At 45.1% G+C, this 20,732-nt stretch overlaps 1 protein-coding gene across 3 annotated transcripts in view; it reads right to left on the reverse strand.

Moving 5' to 3' along the window:
- Positions 1-20,732, reverse strand: part of chd7 (chromodomain helicase DNA binding protein 7) — an 80,972-nt gene that overhangs the window by 3,504 nt on the left and 56,736 nt on the right. For all 3 annotated transcript variants that reach the window (XM_082960812.1, XM_045693998.2, XM_082960813.1), the window contains exons 24-35: positions 19,016-19,105; positions 18,233-18,336; positions 16,220-16,349; positions 15,787-15,905; positions 15,147-15,495; positions 14,591-14,799; positions 13,514-14,446; positions 12,981-13,129; positions 5,874-6,107; positions 4,184-4,351; positions 2,866-3,099; positions 201-410 (exon numbers count right to left, since the gene is read on the reverse strand). In XM_082960812.1, coding sequence (XP_082816938.1) covers positions 201-410; positions 2,866-3,099; positions 4,184-4,351; positions 5,874-6,107; positions 12,981-13,129; positions 13,514-14,446; positions 14,591-14,799; positions 15,147-15,495; positions 15,787-15,905; positions 16,220-16,349; positions 18,233-18,336; positions 19,016-19,105 — 2,929 coding nt within the window. The remainder of the gene's footprint in view (positions 1-200; positions 411-2,865; positions 3,100-4,183; positions 4,352-5,873; positions 6,108-12,980; positions 13,130-13,513; positions 14,447-14,590; positions 14,800-15,146; positions 15,496-15,786; positions 15,906-16,219; positions 16,350-18,232; positions 18,337-19,015; positions 19,106-20,732) is intronic.

The following is a 20,732-nucleotide window of genomic DNA, read 5'->3' on the forward strand; positions in this document are numbered from 1 at the left end:
TGAATTAGAATAGCTAAATGTCATATTTTGTAACCATATTTTAAATCACTGAAAGGGATGGTGTAAGATCTGATTTAGGAACGGGAACAGGGGGTTGAAGGTAAGGGATATGCTCATATTCCACACTGATGGGATAGGTCTAATGGATAGGGACATCTGGTAAACAACTAGACTGTATTCCATTTTGTTGAAGTACATACTGGTGTGTATGCAGTAGGTATGTCCATTGTGTACGTGGGGTGCTGTCTGAGCCAGTCCCTCAGGTCCTTGTCAGAGGGGGTACCAGCATCCCCGTCCTCCATAGCGCTGACAGAGGGGACGCGGGCGGAGGCGCTGGGAATGTTGTGGCGGTAGGAACGCGGGGGGATCTGCACCCCCTCCACCGACGCTTTGGTCCCCTCAGAATCCTCCTATGGGGGGGGGGGGGGGGGATGAAGACCGGGTAAAGTTAACTCTTCCTTCATTACCATGTAAAGTCTAGCTACTCAAATTGTATCTAAAATGTTTGATTTTGTATGACATTTGATCAAAGTCCTGTCAAACTTGTATTTAAATGTACGTTAGTCTAATTGAGATATCCCAGGCATACCGTGTTCATTTGACATTTTCTAAAACTTAATTCAGACTTTTCCCCGTTGAACCTGTTTTCTATCAGGTTCTTTATAACTATTTATTAAAAGTTCCAGTGCTGTCCAAAACATGACTTCCTGTGTTTTATATATATTTTCACACTAAGGTTGGAATAATACTGAATTTGTTAAATTATGATAATGCCCTTTAAGTGTAAGACAGCGTTTCCCAAACTTGGTCCTAGGGACCACAAGGGGTGCACGTTTAGGTTTTTGCCCTAGCACTACACAGCAGATTCAAAGAATCAAAGCTTGATGATTAGTTGAGTCAGCTGTGTAGTGCTAGAAAAAAAGGGGATCCCGAGAACTGAGTTTGTGAAGCTTGGTAAGAGCTTTCTATCCAAAAAAACACATGGGGGATTGTAAATGATGCAGACAATTACATTGATGGAAGACAATATTAAAGCTGATCTACCCCCTTATGGACAAACTCATTCAAGGGTTTTTCTTTAGACTATTTTCTACATTGTACAATAATAGTGACGACATCAAAACTATGAATTCATGCATTAACCAAAAACATGTTAAACAAATCACATGTTATATTTGAAATTCTTCAAAGCAGCCACCCTTTGACTTGATGACAGCTTTGCACACTCTTGGCATTCTCTCAACCAGCTTCATGAGGTAGTCACCTGGAATGCATTTCAATTAACAGGTGTGCCTTGTTAAAAGTTAATTTGTGGAATTTCTTTACTTCTTAATGCCTTTGAGACAATCAGTTGTGTTGTGACAAGGTAGGGGTGGCATACAGAAGATAGCCCTATTTGGTAAAAGATCAAGTCCATATTATGGCAAGAACAGCTCAAATAAGCAAAGAGAAACAACAGTCCATTACTTTAAGCCATGGTCAGCCAATCAGGAATATTTCAAGAACTTTGAAAGTTTCTTCAAGTGCAGTCGCAAAAACCATCAAGCGCTATGATGAAACTGGCTCGCATGAGTACCGCCACATGAAAGGAAGACCCAGAGTTACCTCTGCTGCAGAGGATAAGTTCATTAGTTCCCAGCCTCAGAAATCAGCAATTAACTGCACCTCAGATAAATGCTTCAGAGTTCAAGAAACAGACATCTCAACATCAACTGGTCAGAGGAGACTGCATGAATCAGGTCTTCATAGTCAAATTGCTGCAAAGAAACCACTACTAAAGGACATCAATAAGAAGAAGAGACTTGCTTGGGCCAAGAAACATGAGCAATGTACATTAGACCAGTGGAAATTTGGTCTGATGAGTCCAAATGTGAGATTATTGGTTCCAAACGCTGTGTCTTTGAGACGCAGAGTAGCTGAATGGATGATCTCCGCATGTGTGGTTCGATGATGCTTTGCGGGTGACACTTACTTATTTAGAATTCAAGGCACACTTAACCAGCATGGCTACCACAGTACGATGCAGCGATACGCCATCTTATCTGGTTTGCGCTTAGTGGGACTATCATTTGTTTTTTAACAGGACAATGAACCAACACACCTCCACGCTGTGTAAGGGCTATTTGACCAAGAAGGAGAATGATGGAGTGCTGCATCAGATGACCTGGCCTCCACAATCACCCAACCTCAACCCAATTGAGATGGTTTGGGATGATTTGGACCACAGAGTGAAGGAAAAGCAGCCAACAAGTTCCCAGCATATGTGGGAACTCCTTTAAGAATGTTAGAAAAGCATTCCTCATGAAGCTGGTTGAGAGAATGCCAAGAGTGTGAAAAGCTATCATGAAGGCAAAGGGTGGCTACTTTGAAGAATCAAAAAAATATTTTGATTTGTTTAACACTTTTTTGGTTACTACATGATTCCATGTGTTGTTTCATAGTTTTGACGTCTTCACTATTATTCAAGAATAAAGAAAAACCCTTGAATGAGTAGGTGTGTCCAAACATTTGACTGGTACTGCATATATACACACACTTTTTTTTTTTAACAGCTGTTTTGTTGGGATGGAGTTTTAGCCGGTAAATTAGTTAGACCACCAATAAGAGTTCAAAACCGCTCTGCCAATAACAGCTAGTTTTCAGTTCTCCCCTCCCAACTCAGAACTCTGACAGTACTAGCAAAAATCCTTAAGAAATTGCTGTTTGTTTCTTTTTGACCATTTTAATTTAACACAATCACAGTACGGTACTCAACTGTTACCCAGAACCCATTTGATATTACAATTTAAGAAAACGCTGCATTCACCCTTTAATAAATGAATAAAATATATCTCTGTAGTGACTGTTAGTGACCATGTTCTGTACCGTGGTTCCTCTCTTGTTGTTAACAAACAGCAGCTCCAGCCCTTCCACATTTTTCCTGCGGCCTCGTCTCCTCCGGGTGGGCAGGTCAGCGTCGGCCAATGAGCCATTGGCCCTATGTCTGGAAGGCGTGGCTGCCTGTAGCAGCTCCATTTGAGCCTTGAGGGTAGCAGAAGGCACCATGCTGCTGCTGGAGTAGCCCGCCAGGGACGACACTGCCTTGTGGTGGTGCATGCCCTGGAGAAAAATAAGTCCCAATGATAAGCAATATGGAAACTTAAGAGTTAAATGTATAGACTAAAATGAAATGCCTGTAACAAAGAGGTTAATTTATACGGCAACTAATATGACCATAGTGCTTTACATACTTGATTACTTTATATAAATAGATGTTATGATAAATATTAAAATGCTTTATTTCAGTGGGATCAATTTTACTCATGCTTATCAGGGAGACCAGTGGGGTATCCCACAAAGCAAACAAGATCTACTCAGGGTTTTCTAAAGCAAACCAGCTTCAGTTCACTTCAGATTCCAGCTCAGGCTTCATCTGTACTACGATGGTGGGTATTGCTTGTACACCTGCCGTTAATTCTAGCAGTCTTGTAACTGTGCCACATTTAGATTTTGTCGAAATCAAAATGAAGGAAAAGTTCTGTTGCAAATTCAGCAGGGTATGGTATGATGAGAAATATGCGTTCAGAAGTGTCATCTTTATTTAATTACGTATCATTAACACCATCTTTGGTGTGCTTATCAATGAGCAATCCCCCCCCACCCACTCCTATCAATGAAATAATTTGACCAAAATAACACTTGTCATATAAAAGTTACTGTCCCTGTAAAATACCAAATGCATTTTGTCATGACTAAATAATGTGATAAATATTTTTACATTTAATATTAACAAAACATTTGATAATTTTTAAAAAATCAGTCTTCTTCCTCAAATGAAGAGGATGATGGCACAATCTTTGTGAGAGGGAGGGAATCCTTATTTAATTGGTCCTCAACTCGCTGCTCAGACACTTCATTCAGGATAAATGAGTTAGTCTGAGTTATCCAGCCCTGGAACAGGTTAGTTCTGTAGGATTCATTGCCATAGAAATTTACCTGACTGAAAGGTGAGCCACATTGGTACGACTGGTTATCCTGAGTTGAACTCAAGAGTTGACCAAGGTTACCTCGCTAACTCTTCAAACCTGATTCGTAGAACACCACTCTGACCCAAAAGCGTAATTTAAAAAAAGACAATGCAGTTGTAAAAAGTGATACATAATTCTAAATTTAGAATTAATTCATACAATTCTAAAGACCCTACCTTGGTGAGGTCCATGGCCTGGCTCTGGGACTCAGGTTGGTGAGACTCTCTGAGCTGAGCCACCATATCCATCAGGTTCCTTCGCTTGGCGGCGCGCTCCGCCTCAATCTCCACCTTCCTCCGCCTGCGACGACGCTGCTTTGGCAACGACATGCTCAGAGCATCCTCCTTTACAGAGAGCAAGAGGGAAATATAGGTTTGAGAATTCAAGGTTTTACTGCTAAGCTACAAAGCATTACATGGGTTTGCTCCTACCCATTTCTCCGATTTGGTCCTGCCGTACATACCTACACGTACGGTCACAAGACGCAGGCCTCCTTATTGTCCTTAGAATTTCTAAGCAAACAGGAGGCAGGGCTTTCTCCTATAGCGCTCCATTTTCATGGAATGGTCTGCCTATACATGTGAGAGACCCAGACTCGGTCTCAACCTTTAAGTCTTTATTGAAGACTCATCTCTTCAGTAGGTCCTATGATTGACTGTAGTCTGGCCCAGGGGTGACAAGGTGAATGACAAGGCACCGGAGCGACGAACCGCCCTTGATGTCTCTACCTGGCCGGCTTCCCCTCCACTGGGATTCTCTGCTTCTGACCCTATTACAGGGCTGAGTCACTGGCTTACTAGTGCTCTTCCATGCCGTCCACAGGAGGGGTGTGACACTTGAGTCAGACGGGATCTTCCTGTCCGGTTTTGCGCCCCCCTCGGGCTCGTGCGGTGGAGGAGATCTTCGTGGGCTATACTCAGCCTTGTCTCAGGGTAGTAAATAGGTGGTGTGTTGATATCCCTCTAACGGTGTGGGGGCTGTGCTTTGGCAAAGTGGGTGGGGTTATATCTTGTCTGGTTGGCCCTGTCTCAGTCACCAGTATATATGCTGCATTAGTCTATGTGCCAGGGGAGGAGGGGGGGGGGGGGGGGGGGGGGCTAGGGTCAGTGTTATATCTGATGTAATTCTCCTGTCTTATCTGGTGTCCTGTGTTCATTTATGTAGGGTCCCTCTAATTCTCTCAACCCCCTCCCGGAGAACCTGAGCCCGAGGATCATGCCTCCAGACTACCTTGTCTGATGACTCCTTGCTGTCCCCAGTCCACTTGGTCATGCTGCTGCTCCAGTTTCAATTGTTCTGCCTGCGGCTAGGAACCCTGACCTGTTCACCGGCTATGAAAAGCCAATTGATATTTACTCCTGCGGTACTGATCTGTTGCACCCTCTACAACCAGTGATTATCATTTGACCCTGCAGGTCATCTATGAACATCTTGAAGAACAATCTGGCCTTAATGGCCATGTACTCTTATAAATATCCACCCGGCACAGACAGAAGGGGACTGGCCACCCCTCGGAGCCTGGTTCCTCCCTAGGGAGTTTTTCCTAGCCACTGTGCTTCTACATCTGCATTGCTTGCTGTTTGTGGTTTTAGGCTGGGTTTCTGTTTAGCACTTTGTGACATCTTCTGATGTAAAAATGGCTTTATAAATACATTAGATTGAAAATCAATGTAGAAAATTGGGACACTGGTTTGGAAGTAAAATTATGTAGTAATAAGGGAATATTCATTTTCAGACCATACCCTATATATCATACACTTTATTTTACAAGACCAATCATCTGAGATGCATGTTATGTTAACCGGTAGGTACAAACAAAATCTGTTGAGTGGGCATTTTTTTTAAATATATTTTTTTACTACTTACGTTAACCTGTGGCGAGAGGGTGAGGTCCTCGCTGCCGCTAAAGCTCGTCTGAGCAGCCGCCACCATCGACAACTCGGCCAGGCCCCGCCTCTGCAGGGGGCATTCTGACGCCATGGGGCCAGGGTATCCAGGCAACAGGCCCGGGATGTCGAAGAACTGACGGCGGTTGGCGGGCCACTTGCCCTTGATGACCGCCTCGCAGATGTTGTCCATGCGATTGATCATCACTCGATCCTGGAAAGTCAAAATGGCGCACAGAGGAATGGGTTAATACAACTAGAGAAGTACTTTGATAGTGGGGACTGACATGAAAACAGGGCTTTTCACTCCATTTTCTTTCTTTACGTAAACTGACGTGTTATTTCTTTAATACTGAACTGTTCAAGTACCTTATGTTTATAGTGTGTGCCTATATAGTGCCTTGCAAAAGTATTCATCCCCCCCTCTGCGTTTTTCCTATTTAGTTGCATTACAACCTGTAATTTAAATAGATTTTTATTTGGATTTCATCTAATGGACACAAAATAGTCCATTTTGGTGAACTGGAAAAAAAAAGAAAAAACCCTTTGCTATGAAGCCCCTAAATAAGATATGGTGCAACCAATTACCTTCAGAAGTCCCATAATTAGTTAGCTTGCACACAGTTTGAGTTAAGTTTCACATGATCTGTCACATGATCTCAGTATATAGTCAGACAGAGTCTGCAACACCACCAAGCAAGTGGAACCATGAAGACCAAGGAGCTCTCCAAACAGGTCAGTGACAAAGTTGTGGAGAAGTACAGATCAGGGTTGGGTCATAAAAAAAAATCTGAAACTTTGAACATCCCAGAGCACCATTAAAAAAATGGAAAGAATATGGCACCACAACAAACCTGCCAAAGGAGGGTCACCCACCAAAATTCACAGACCAGGCAAGGAGGGTACTCATCAGAGAGGCACCAAAGATAACCCTGAAAGAGCTGCAAAGCTCCACAGTGGAGATAGGAGTATCTGTCCATAGGACCACTAAGCCGTACACTCCAGTGCTAGGCTTTACGGAAGAGTGGTCAGAAAAAAGCCGTCTGGCGCAAATCCAACACCTCTCATCACCCCGAGAACACCATCCACACAGTGAAGCATGGTGGTGGCGGCATCATGCGGTTGGGATGATTTTTTATCAGCAGGGACTGGGAAACTGGTCAGAATTGCAGGAATGATGGATAGTGCTAAATACATATTTTAGTCTTCCAGAGATTTGAGACTTGGACAGAGGTTCACCTTCCAGCAGGACAATGACCCTAAGCATACTGCTAAAGCAACACTCGAGTGGTTTAACTTGACAGAGCTGGAGCAGTTTTGCCTTGAAGAATGGGCAAAAATCCCAGTGGCTAGATGTGCCAAGCTTATAGAGACATACCCCAAGAGACTTGCAGCTGTAATTGCTGCATAAGGTGGCTCTACAAAGTATTGACTTTAGGGGGGTGAATAGTTATGCACCCTCAAGTTCTGTGTTTTTGTCTGACTTGTTGATTTCACCAACAAATATATTTTGCACCTTCAAAGTGGTAGGCATGTTGTGTAAATCAAATGAACTGGCTTCCAGTTGAAGCTCGCATCCGCTACAAGACCATGGTGCTGCCTACGGAGCCGTGAGGGGAACGGCACCTCCGTACCTTCAGGCTCTGATCAGTCCCTTCACCCAAACGAGGGCACTGCGCTCATCCACCACTGGCCTGCTGGCCCCCCTACCTCTGAGGAAGCACAGTTCCCGCTCAGCCCAGTCAAAACTGTTCGCTGCTCTGGCACCCCTATGGTGGAACAAGCTCCCTCACGACGCCAGGACAGCGGAGTCAATCACCACCTTCCGGAGACACCTGAAACCCCACCTCTTTAAGGAATACCTGGGATAGGATAAAGTAATCCTTCTAACCCCCCCCCCCCAAAAAAAAGATTTAGATGCACTATTGTAAAGTGGTTGTTCCACTGGATATCATAAGGTGAATGCACCAATTTGTAAGTCGCTCTGGATAAGAGCGTCTGCTAAATGACTCAAATGTAAATGTAATACAAACCACCCCCAAAATCTATTTTAATTCCAGGTTGTAAGGCAACAAAATAGGAAAATGCCAAGGGGGAGAATACTTTCATAAGCCACTGTATAGTGTGTGCTTATTTCGGGGTATTGTGTGTAGATTGCTGAGAAAAAAATATTTATTTAATCCATTTTAGAATAAGGCTGTAACGTAACAAAATGTGGAAAAAGTAAAGGGGTCAGAATGAATACTTTCCAAATGCACAGAACCTTTCATAATATTTCCCTTAAAGTTATTTGCCTCCCTTTTAAAATATTGTTGCTTCATTCTTTCCTCATTTGAATGATATAAGCTTCATTGTCCTCATCTTCATAATTCTAATGACATCCTTGAATAATATAGGACTAGATTCAGATGTAGAAGGCTTTCACTTCTCTTCAAGAAGATTGAATGTTATGGGTCTGAATAAATGCAACAACAAAAAAAGTCAAGCAAGCTATTCTAGATGAACTTTTCCTGGGACTCCAAGAGCTAAGGAGCGTTTTTTAAGTAGAGGCCAGTAGAGGTGTTGCGCAAGAGACAGAAGCTTATTATGCATAACCTATCATGAATTAGCTAAATATAAGGCTAATACTAGAGGTCGACCGATTAATCGTAATGGCCGATTAATTAGGGCCGATTTCAAGTTTTCATAACAAATTCGGTAATCGGCATTTTTGGACACCGATCATGGCCGATTACATTGCACTCCACGAGGAGACTGCATGGCAGGCTGACTACCTGTTATGCGAGTGCAGCAAGGAGCCAAGGTAAAGCGCTAGCTAGCATTAAACGTATCTTATAAAAAACAATCAATCTTAACATAATCACTAGTTAACTACACATGCTTGAGGATATTACTAGTTGATCTAGCTTGTCCTGCGTTGCATTTAAATCGATGCGGTGCCTGTTAATTTATCATTGAATCACAGCCTACTTCGCCAAATGGGTGATTTAACAAGCACATTCGCAAAAAAAGCACTGTCGTTTCACCAATGTGTACATCACCATAAACATCAATGCCTTTCATAAAATCAATACACAAGTATACATTTTTAAACCTGCATTTTTAGTTAATATTGCCTGCTAACACGAATTTCTTTTAACTAGGGAAATTGTGTCACTTCTCTTGCGTTCATTGCACGCAGTGTCAGGGTATATATAGCCGTTTGGGCCCCCTGGCTCATTGCAAACTGTGTGAAGATTATTTCTTCCTAACAAAGACAGCCAACTTTGCCAAACGGGGGATGATTTAACAAAAGCACATTTGCGAGAAAAGCACAATTGTTGCACGACTGTACTTAACCATAAACATCAATGCCTTTCTTAAAATCAATACACAGAAGTATATATTTTTTAAACCTGCATATTTAGTTAAAAGAAATTCATGTTAGCAGGCAATATTAACTAGGGAAATTATGTCACCTCTCTTGCGTTCATTGCACGCAGTGTCAGGGTATATGCAACAGTTTGGGCCGCCTGGCTCGTTGCGAACTAATTTGCCAGAAATGTACATAATTATGACTTAATATTGAAGGTTGTGCAATGTGACAGCAATATTTAGACTTATGGATGCCACCCGTTACATAAAATACGGAACGGTTCCGTATTTCACTGAAATAATAAACATTTGGTTTTCGAATGACAGTTTCTGGATTTGACCATATTAATGACCTATGGCTCGTATTTCTGTGTGTTATTATATTATAATTAAGTCTATGATTTGATAGCGCAGTCTGACTGAGCGGTGGTAGGCAGCTTCAGGCTCGTAAGCATGAATTCAAACAGCACTTTCCTGTGTTTGCCAGCAGCTCTTCGCAATGCTTCAAGCATTGCGCTGTTTATGACTTCAAGCCTATCAACTCCCGAGATTAGGCTGGCAATACTAAAGTACCTATTAGAACATCCAATAGTCAAAGGTATATGAAATACAAATGGTATAGAGAGAAATAGTCCTATAATAACTACAACCTAAAACTTCTTACCTGGGAATATTGAAGACTCATGTTAAAAGGAACCAGCAGCTTTCATATGTTCTCATGTTCTGAGCAAGGAACTTAAAGGTTAGCTTTTTTACATGGCACATATTGTACTTTTACTTTCTTCTCCAACACTTTGTTTTTGCATTATTTAAACCAAATTGAACATGTTTCATTATTTATTTGAGGCTAAATTGAATTTATGTATTATATTAAGTTAAAATAAAAGAGTTCATTCAGTATTGTTGCTTGCTATATTGTATTTACTTTGCCACCATGGACTTTTTTTTTGCCTTTACCTCCCTTATCTCACCTCATTTGCTCACATTGTACATACTTATTTTTCTACTGTATTATTGACTGTATATTTGTTTTACTCCATGTGTAACTCTGTTGTTGTATGTTGTCGAACTGCTTTGCTTTATCTTGGCCAGGTCGCAATTGTAAATGAGAACTTGTTCTCAACTTGCCTACCTGGTTAAATAAAGGTGAAATAAAATAAATAAATTGTTGTAATTATATATACACATCTTTTTTATAAGAAAAAAACAAAGTTGGTCGATTAATCGGTATCGCCTTTTTTTGGTCCGCCGATAATCGGTATCGGCATTGAAACGTCATAATCGGTCAACCTCTTTCAGGTAATAAATTCAAAGCAGTATTAGCTAGAGGTAGGCTAGGACATCTATATTGATATATAGCCTTACATATAGAACATGCTTTTCTATTTTGGATGCAATTTGAATGGAGTTAAAGCAACAATAGTCGAGTGATAAGCTGTTTTAAAACTCTGAAGCTGCAATAAAAAAATTGTCATCTTTACAATTAAAAAAACAAACCAGATGGAGATGGGTAAATTACACACATTCAGTCTTTATATTACTGTAGCATAGGTCACAAGAAAATAAGTTACCCTGAGATGATAGGTCTACATGCATTGTGAACTGCTGCTCCATCCTGAGATGAGTCATCATGCAGACGCTGTAGAGATGCCAGATTTGGACCACATAATTTAACAGTTCCAATTAACGCCATGCGGTTCATATAAATCATTTATTACAATTTACCCGTTACAGTTACTTATCCCAGTGAAAGGGAGTGGTAACCGGGTTCTTGGTAACCCTAATCAGATGTGACCACCATTTGCCTCATGCAGAGGGACATCTCCTTCGCATAGAGTTGACCACTCCTCTTCAATGGCTGTGCGAAGTTGCTGAATATTGGCGGGAAACGGAACAAGCTGTTGTGCACGTCGATCCAGAGCATCCCAAACATGCTCAATGGGAGACATGTCTGGTGAGTATGCAGGCAGGCTGTGACAAAATTGGGACATTTTCAGCTTCCAGGAATTGTGTACAGATCCTTGCGTCATGGGGTCATACATTACCATGCTGAAACATGAGGCGATATGGCGGATGAAAGGCACGACAACTGGCCTCAAGATCTCATTAAGGTATATCTGTGCATTCAAATTGCCATCGATAAAATATGTGTTCGTTGTCCGTAGCTTATGCCTGCCCATACCATAACCCCACCACCATCATCATTTGTTATTTAATCCCAGATTTTTTATTTATTTAACTAGGCAAGTCAGTTAAGAACAAATTCTTATTTACAATGACTGCCTAACCTGGTCAAACCCTAACGACGCTGGGCCGGTTGTGATACAGCCTGTAATTGAACCAGGGTCTGTAGAGACGCCTCTAGCATGGCGATGCAGTGCCTTAGACCGCTGCACCACCCGGGAGACCTGATGTAAGTTGACTGAGAACACATACTCATTTACAGCAACGACCTGGGGAATAGTTACAGGGGAGAGTACAGGGGATGAATGAGACAATTGGAAGCTGGGGATGATTAGGAGGACCAGATTGGGAATTTAGCCAGGACACCGGGGTTAACAAACCTACTCTTACGATAAGTGCCATGGCCACTAGTGACACCAGTTTAACATCCCATCTGAAAGACAGCCCCATACACAGGTCAATGTCCCCAATCACTGCCCTGGGGCATGCCAGATCTTATTGTTTCGACCAGAAGACAAAGTGCCTCCTACTGGCCCTCCAACACCACTTCCAGCAGCATCTGGTCTCCCATCCAGGGACCAACCAGGACCAAACCTGCTTAACTGCAGTGGTAACCCAGCAGTGGGATGCAGGGTGGTATGCTGCTGGCTTCATGGGAGACACTTCACAAAGTTGACATTAGCAAACCGCTTGCCCACCCAACACCATACTCAATGTCTGCCATCTGCCTGGCACAGTTAAAACGAGGATTAATACGTGAAGGACACACTTCTCCAGTGTACTAGTGTCCATCGAAGGTGAGAATTTTCCCACTGAAGTTACGATGCCGAACTCGAGTCAAGACCCTGGTAAGGATGACGAGCACACAGATAAGCTTCCCTGGACAGTTTGACAGTTTGTGCAGAAATTCCTCGGTTGTGCAAACTCAGTTTCATCAGCTGTCCGGGTGGCTTGTCTCAGACGCTCCCGCAGATGAAGAAGCCGGATGTGGAAGTCCTGGGCTGGCATGGTTACACGTGGTCTGGGGTTGTGAGGCCAGTTGTACGTATTGCCAAATTCTCTAAAACGACGTTGGAGGCAGCTTATGGTAGAGAAATGAACATTATATTATCTGGCAACAGCTCTGGTGGACATTCCTGCAGTCAGCAGGCCAACTACACACTCACTTGCGACATCTGTGACAGCGTGTTTTGTTTAAAAACGGCACATTTTATAGTGGCCTTTAATTGTCCCCAGCACAAGGTGCACCTGTGTATTGATCGTGCTGTTTAATCAGCTTTTTGATGCTACAACTGTCAGGTGGATGGATTTTCATAGCAAAGGAGAACATGCTCACCAACAGGGATGTAAACAAATTTGTGTACAAAATTTGAGAGAAATAAGCTTTTTGTGCGTATGGAACATTTCTGGGATATTTATTTCAGCTCATGAAACATGGGACCAACACTTTACATGTTGCGTTCATATATTATTTGTTCAGTATATATTTGACCACTAAATGAATTTGAGCATGTATCTGTGAATTAATGTACATCTTTGTTCTACAAACCTTTGGCCAGAAAGAGAAGAAGGTTCTCTGGATGGCTGAGGGTTCTCCATCCTCGGGGCAGAAACCATCGCGGGTCTCATCTCTGGCCGTGGTGCTCAGTGAGGCATTGCTCTCCTCGTCAAAGTTCTTCTGCTCAGAGGTGGCACCAACTGAAAAATGACGACAACAACGCTTGGTCAATAGCAGCCACAAGAAAATGTACAAAACGACTTCATGTAGTGCCTTCTCAAAATTACCAACAGCAGAATACTAGAAGGGTCATACAGTGAGTCTTCAATTCAACACTAAGCAGCAAGCTTAAATAGACTACACACAGACATAGTAGTTTCTAAATGACAGTTAAAGCAGACCAACTACACACAGCCACTTACTGTGTCGGGGCTGGCTTCAACATAGAGTAGTTATGAGTCATGCACTTGTATGGCCCAATGGTCTATTGTATAGACCTCTACACAGAGACTCACTGTTGATAGTTTGTATGAATTCACACCCTAAAGCTTTATTTTAGCAATGGAGTTGGGAGTAAGACATACCTTCAGCTTGAGACGACTTCTCAGACTTGTCGTCTTCCTCCATCTTCTCCTCATCCTCCTCTTCGGGGCCTTTCTCAGCCACTGGATTGGGAGATTTGGCTGGACTCCCTTCTTTCTCCTTCCTGGTTTCTTGGTCTTCTGATGCTTTGGAAGACTCCGGTTTCTCCTGGAATTCCGGATTCTTGTCCTGGTCCCCGACGTCCTCATTGGGAGTGTCGTCTTTCTCAGGTTCGGCCTCCTTGGAAGTCTCTCTGTCAGCATCACCGTTGACCTCCATTTTCTCCTTCAGTTCTTGGTCTTCCTTGTCTTTTAGGTCCTCTCCCTCCTCCTTCGCTTTCTCGTCCTTTAACTCCTTCTTGGGAGAAGCAGCCTTCTCTTCCTCCATCTCTTTGTCCTTGCCTTCCTCCTCGTCTGGTTTCTCAGCTTTAGTACATGGAAGGTCGTTGTCACCTTCCTCTTTCACCTCCTTGCCACCTTCCTCTTGCACCTCCTTGCCACCTTCCTCTTGCACCTCCTTGCCACCTTCCTCCTCCTCCTGCTCCTCTTTGACATGGGAGGGTTTCTCAGCAGCGGCCTGCTCAGAGGCAGTAGAGGGAGCTCCATCGCGGGGCGGCTGAGGCGCCCCAGCCGATCCCCCCTTGGTGAACTTCCTGTGGGCCTCAAGGAAGCCCAAGGCTGGGTCGTTGAGGATGTGGTAGTCAGTGCGGCTCACGCCGTGCTTGGAGGCGCCCAGGAGGAGGTCGCGGTCGTGCCTGCCACAGTCCCACCACTCCGGCAGGTCAGAGCTGGGTTGGCAGAGGCGCAGGCGCTCGCCCAGCAGGGGGTGGGGCAACACCTGCTCGCGGATGCGGCGCAGCAGCTCGATGCGGTAAAGGGTGCGTGATGCGCGCTCCTCCGTGATGGGGTCAATGATCAGGGTGGGGTCTGGGAGCTCTGCCCGACAGAGAGAGGAGAGAGGAAAATAGTTGTTAATCTAGTCAGTCTTTCAGGGAATGATCCTTTGCTTTAGCTTAAGTAAATGTAGGTATGGCTGAAGATGTGTTCAAATACTTTGTTATTAAATGTGAGGGCATTTACCTGTGTCGGTCTTGACCTGCATGCGACACACCCGTTTGCACATGGCCACGAAGGAGAAGTAGTACTTCTCCAGGCTCTCGTCAGTCTTCTTGTCCAGACGGGCGAAGGCCCTGAACTGTGTCCAGTCAAAGCGCTGACGGGCCGTGTCATAGATCACGCCAAACGTGGACACCACGCGGTAAAAGTCGGCTTCCTCACGCCTGGTCCACCTGACGAGACACGGAAGGGTTAATCCAACAACTAATGGGACGGAAAGCAATGTATGAGTAGTGTATTGATTAGGAGACTGGAGCATTATGGGTACTGCAGTACATGCATGATGTTACAAGTAGTGCTTCTCAAACAAGCACCAAACAATAATACAGGAAGTTGATAGAACTTCAAGAAACTCTTGACTGTACTTCCTTCTATTCAGCCGGCTAACCAATTGAAATGTTTATTATATACATACTGTTTATGTTGTATAACATATCCTAAGTAATCTGTGACGGAAGTGTGCCTCGAAAACATCTAATTAACTCAACCAATCAAATCAAACTATTCAATGTTCGCATACCTTTGACGCCTCTCTTTGAAGAAGGCCCCTCCTTCAGCCAGGAGAGCCGTCGCCTCGGGAATGAACGCTCCGCCCTTGGCCATATAAGGACTGCCCTCTGCCATGAAGGCTCCGCCCTCATGCACGTAGGCCCCTCCACCATCTGTGACCATGGAGATTAGCTGTTCTCGGGGCCGCCGGCGCCGGCGTCCGTCGGGCCGGGCCATGGCCTCCTGGCGGAGCTGCTCTCGTTTGTGCGTGCGCTGGTAGGCAGTGATGAGGCGGCGGAGTCTAGCGGTGAGGGCCGAGGCTGCAGGCCAGTACAGACGACCCGCCCCTCTGCTGCCTGCTCCATTCTCACCTGGTTTAGCTGTGAGGGGGAGGAGAAAAGGGTGGAATATTAGGACTAGGACAAATAAATGTGACTGCATACTGTTGAGATGGTTCTGAAAAGCAACTGTTTTCTTTGGGTGTGTACATTGGTGGTTTGATATAAAAATAAATATATACATATTTTGAACAAAGGATTGATGGGTGGTGAATCCTCTTCAGACAGAATGCTAGTAAATAATACATTGTCAAGCGTTTATTGAATTTATCCCAAAATGGTGGTCAACATAGTGCTACACCATCTGAAAGCAGAGACGGTCGTTCCACTTACATTCACCACTCTCAACGTCCATAGCTTCCTCTTTGTCATCAAGGGGAGAGTTAGTGAAGTCATCCATTTCATCTTTAAAGGGCATGCGGAGAGGCTTGTACTCGGGGTCCTCATCCTCTCTGTACACACAAAGAACCAGGGATGGAGAGAGAGAAATGAGTTTTAAACTTAAACAGAATCAAACAAAGGAGCAAGGGAAAAAGTGGTAGACAGCCAGGAAGAGAATGAGGGAAATTGGAGATGGGAGGTCAGGGAGGGAAAGGAAGATCGAGTGGAGAGAGGGAGACCGAGAGAGGTCGAAAAACAAACAAATAGGAGGGAGAGACAGGAAGGGAAGATGAGAGTTGGAGGGTGACGGGGACAGGAGGTTGATAAGAAAAAGAGGAGGAGGAAGAGGGAAAAAGAGGTGGTGAATTTTGGCTGAGTGTCTTACCCCTCCGGACCATCTGCCATCATGTCCGCCCCCCTCTGCTCTGCAGCGATGGCCTTGGCGTCAGGCATGCCCACCCGCTCCAAGAAACACAGCGCAGGGTCGGCGCGCACCGAGTTATACTTCTCATAGCCTGGGATAGAGAGAGATAGAGATAGAGATAGAGAGAGATAGAGAGAGATAGAGAGAGATAGAGAGAGATAGAGAGAGATAGAGAGAGATAGAGAGAGATAGAGAGAGATAGAGAGAGATAGAGAGAGATAGAGATAGAGATAGAGAGAGAGAGAGAGAGAGAGAGAGAGAGAGAGAGAGAGAGGAGAAAGCGGGTGAGAGCGGTTGAATTACAGAGTTCTACTTTCCACATCCGGTGAAGAGGAGAGAGGGAGTGGGTGAGAGATGATTGCATTATGAAACGACACGCACTAGGCCTAGAACAAAGCAGACGTTGACTGACAATTTACAGTGGAAATACATAGGCTACATATACACCTAGGCATTAATCATGATACACAGGAGCATCCATCCTGAAAGACGCAACAAAAAGCAAGAGAAGCCAAATTGAGTTTAAAACCAAATTCATCATGAAGTTCAGAATCAGAACCACATCCTAAAAACCAACTGCCATCCGTATAAAGAGATGAGAAAAACCAAGGATAGACCCCAGGGTCCAGATGCAGGGTCCAGATGCAGACAGAGGGCAGTGCCTGTTGTAGCGTGTGTGAGCGCGCGTCTGACTGGGTGTGTGCGTGTGTCAATGTGTGTAAGAAACTCTGTGTGTCTAAGTGTGTGTGTGCTATGTCTGTGTGTGTATTTGCCCAAGTGTGTGTAGCAGAGAGAGAAAAGTGCCCGTTGGAGCTTTCCAAGCAGAACAGATTAGAGCCTGCAGATCCCACTGAGCACGGCGGGTGGGAGGAGGGGGAGACAGAGGGGGGAAGAGGCACAGGCTGGAGCCCCCTCAACCGTGCCAGTTTGCAGACCAGACTATCCCCCCCTCCCCCACCTCCACTCCTCACGGCCTGTCCCCCCTCCCCCCCCCCCCTCCACTCCCGAAAACCCCCACCAGAACATCACATTTCAATTAGGATTTATGCGGTGACACATTGTTCCTAACCGCTGCTGCGCCCCGAGCCAAGCGCTAATCATGAGGGGGTTTATAGGCCATCACTCTTCCCTCTCACAGCCCTGGAGAGTGTGTGTGCCTGTACAGTGTGTGTACAGTGTGTGTACGGTGTGTGTACCAGACATGTGTGAGGGTTCGGTGTGTGTGTGCACACGCATGCGGGTGTGTGCGAGAGTGGCAGAGAGTGTACCAGACATGTGTGAGGGTTCGGTGTGTGTGTGCGCATGTGGTGTATGTGCGTGTGACAGAGGCAGAGAGTAGCTTCCTACCCCGGCCCCCCAAGTGAATGAGGATTATGATTAACTATAGGCTAGCTCTATTGTTTCCATGTGTGTTTGAGCGTGTGTGTGTGTGTGTGTTCGCGTGTGTGTGTGTGTGTGTGTGTGTGTGTGTGTTCACGCGCGTCAGGGCTGAGGCACAGCTCGGATCCATAATTGAATCAGAGAGGGTGGCAATTACGGAGAATAATGACAATTATCCCAAATTAATATGAATATTTATCACCATCAATACAATTGACACTTAAAATCATTACAATTCTGGCTTATCTTGTTTTGCACTGTAAGAATAAAAAAAAGTGGTTAAATCTAAACCAGCTAGCCCATAGCTAAAAGAAAACAAACCTCATGATAAAGTGCATCAACCAACTGTGGTTGATAAAACACTGGATAACCAGGGACTAGATGGAAGCTGCAACAAGTCTGTGAGGACACACACACACACACACCTTCACGGCCCATCTTCTCGGGCTGCTGGACATAGCCATCAATCAATCTCCTGACGTCTCACTGAGCCAGCTGTGCTCCGTGGTCGCTATGGGAACACCAATCAAGCCGAAGCAGCCAGAACTCGGGCGGCGTGCGTGTGCGTGCGAGTACCGGAAGGGTGGGGCTTACCGTGTTTGAAGACGCCGATGAGGAGCGATTTGTCTGACTCGCTGTCCCACCAATCAGCAGGGACCTCGGCGTGGAAAGGCTGAGGGATCCAGATATCCATTTCACTGTCGGCCCAGAACAAGGAGAGAGGAAGAGAGAAAGAGGGGAAAACGAATTAACAGGGTCGAAAAATCGGCGCGTGTGCGTATTAGGCCCCATCTCCAGGCATCTGGGAGGAAATATGGTCATTAGCCACGCTGCTGGAACATCTCCACTGTGGCCCAAATGGAACCCCATTTCCTACATCGTGCCCTGACCAGAGCCAAAAGTAGTGCATTATATAGGAAATAGGGTGCCATTTAGAAAGCAGCCCGCATCACTAAGGAGACCTAGGCAGAACAGGCCTAACCTTATCACCACTAGCAGCCTGCCCTGATGCCTGCAACGCTATCACCACTAGCAGCCTGCCTGGCCTAATCCAATACAGACACACACACAGGCAAGCTGGCACTTATACACAGGCACACACACATACGAGTGAACACACACACACTAACTGGCACATATATGCGCGCACACACACAATAACAGCATTGTAGCTATTCAGCGAAGAGCCTCAGACGCCATCGACATGGCGTGCACGTTTTCTGCATTATATATGCATGCACATCTGGGTGATGGGGTGAAACGAAGGGAGAGGGAGGGAAGAGAGGGAGTGTGAAGATAAAGCAGGCAGGGGCTTGGGAGTGTTGGAGTGAGAGATAAAGGGACGGAGGGAGGAGACGGAAGGGAGTGGATGCCAACCTTGAGTCTGTTCCCTCTAGGATCCGGTCGGCTTGGTCACCGATGACTTCCTGTCGCAGATAGTAGAGCATACGGACCCTCAGGAGAACTCTGTGTGGGGGGGAGGAGAGCGAGAGAGACAGAAATAGGAAAGAAAGAAAAGGGAAGAGAGGGGGAGGGTAAAGAAAAAGTGAAACTCGGCTCCCGTGCGCCAGCAGCAGTAGCTGGCGAGAGCGGCTAGCTGCGGTGGCGGATCTTTGGCACTGGCCGTTGCCCATCCATCACGCTGCCAGGGCTGATTAGCCACGCCGCGCGCCAGCCCCTGCGCCTGACAGATGGCACCACATAATCGCCCCTGTGTGTGCCGCCTTTCACCCGCTTCCAACAGGTCTGCCTGGCACCTGGCCTGGCGCGGCGCCAGCCTCAGCCCAAAAAACCTGGCCGCCACAAAATCTCCCCGACAACAACAGAGTAGAAAGAAGAGTTGTGGCCAAGGAAGGAGGAGGGAAAGTAAATAGGACACTGGCTAGAAGTAAACAAAAGGAGTGTGAAAAGTGTGTGTGTGTGTGTGTGTGTGTGTGTGGTGGGGCTAGCTGGAGTGGAGCTATGGAACTCATGTGAAATAGGATTACCGGGGACTAATGTGTGTTCGATTTTTGGGAATTATAAAGAAACCACCAACTATCAACGGTGTGTTGGCCTGCTTATCTATGACAACATGGTGGTGTGTGAGGAGGGGTTGTGTTTCCGCTAGGGGTTAAAGGTCAGAGGTTAGGGTTGACCAGTGTGTTCGAGACCGATTCAAGACCGGAGCGAATCGAGTCCAAGTCAAGACCAAGACCGGAGGGGGGCAAGACCGAGTCAAAACCAGCAAAATATGAGTCCAATTCAAGACCATGACAAAAAAATATATATATCTACATTTCAAGTATTTCTGTGCTCATATTTCAGAAGAACTAGGCAAGTCAGTTAAGAACAAATTCTTATTTACAATGACGGTCTACCCCGGCCAAACCGGACGACGCTGGGCCAATTGTGCGCTGCCCTATGGAACTCCCAACCACAGCCAGATGTGATACAGCCTGGAATCGAACCAGGGACTGTAGTGACGCCTCTTGCACTGAAATACAGTGTCTTAGACTGCTGCGCCACTCAGGAGCCTTCAGAAATTGAGAATGATGAAAAATGCATGCTGAGGGAAAATAGAGCCACTCTACAAGTTGTTACTAACCCAAACAAAGCAGGGAACAATGAGGGCCTTCAGAGAATGTCAAATAATAATGTTCTGATTTAATCTCTCCAGTTTTTGTTGGAAAGGAAAGCATTAACACCGAAGAGGAAAAAAAGATCCAATAAGGATTTTTCTTTGGTGGTTTTTGGGGAGATAAATCTAGCTAGCTAAACTGTATTAGGGAAGCATTTTGGAGTGACAGTGGACATTCAACCAATCACATGTGGATTTTTAATGGGTTGGACCGTTTAACCAAAATTTACGGAAACTACTTCCTTCGAAGGCCAACAGGTCACTGCGCAATAGCGAGCAGTAGTTTTCCCACGATCTAGCTAGCTTTTGTTGTAGGCTAGTTTGCAGCAGCTGCAGGTGCTATCGAAGAGGATGTTATGGCTCATTTGTTGGTGAGTGGAACAGTTTTTTTTTTATTGCAGCTCGCAGCCATTCCGTTGAAATAACTTCAGTGTGAAACGTTGTTGCATTTAAACTTTAGTTCACTGGTTACTT

Source organism: Salmo salar, chromosome 14, assembly GCF_965601325.2.
Source record: "Salmo salar chromosome 14, fSalSal1, whole genome shotgun sequence".
Lineage (NCBI taxonomy): Eukaryota > Metazoa > Chordata > Actinopteri > Salmoniformes > Salmonidae > Salmo > Salmo salar.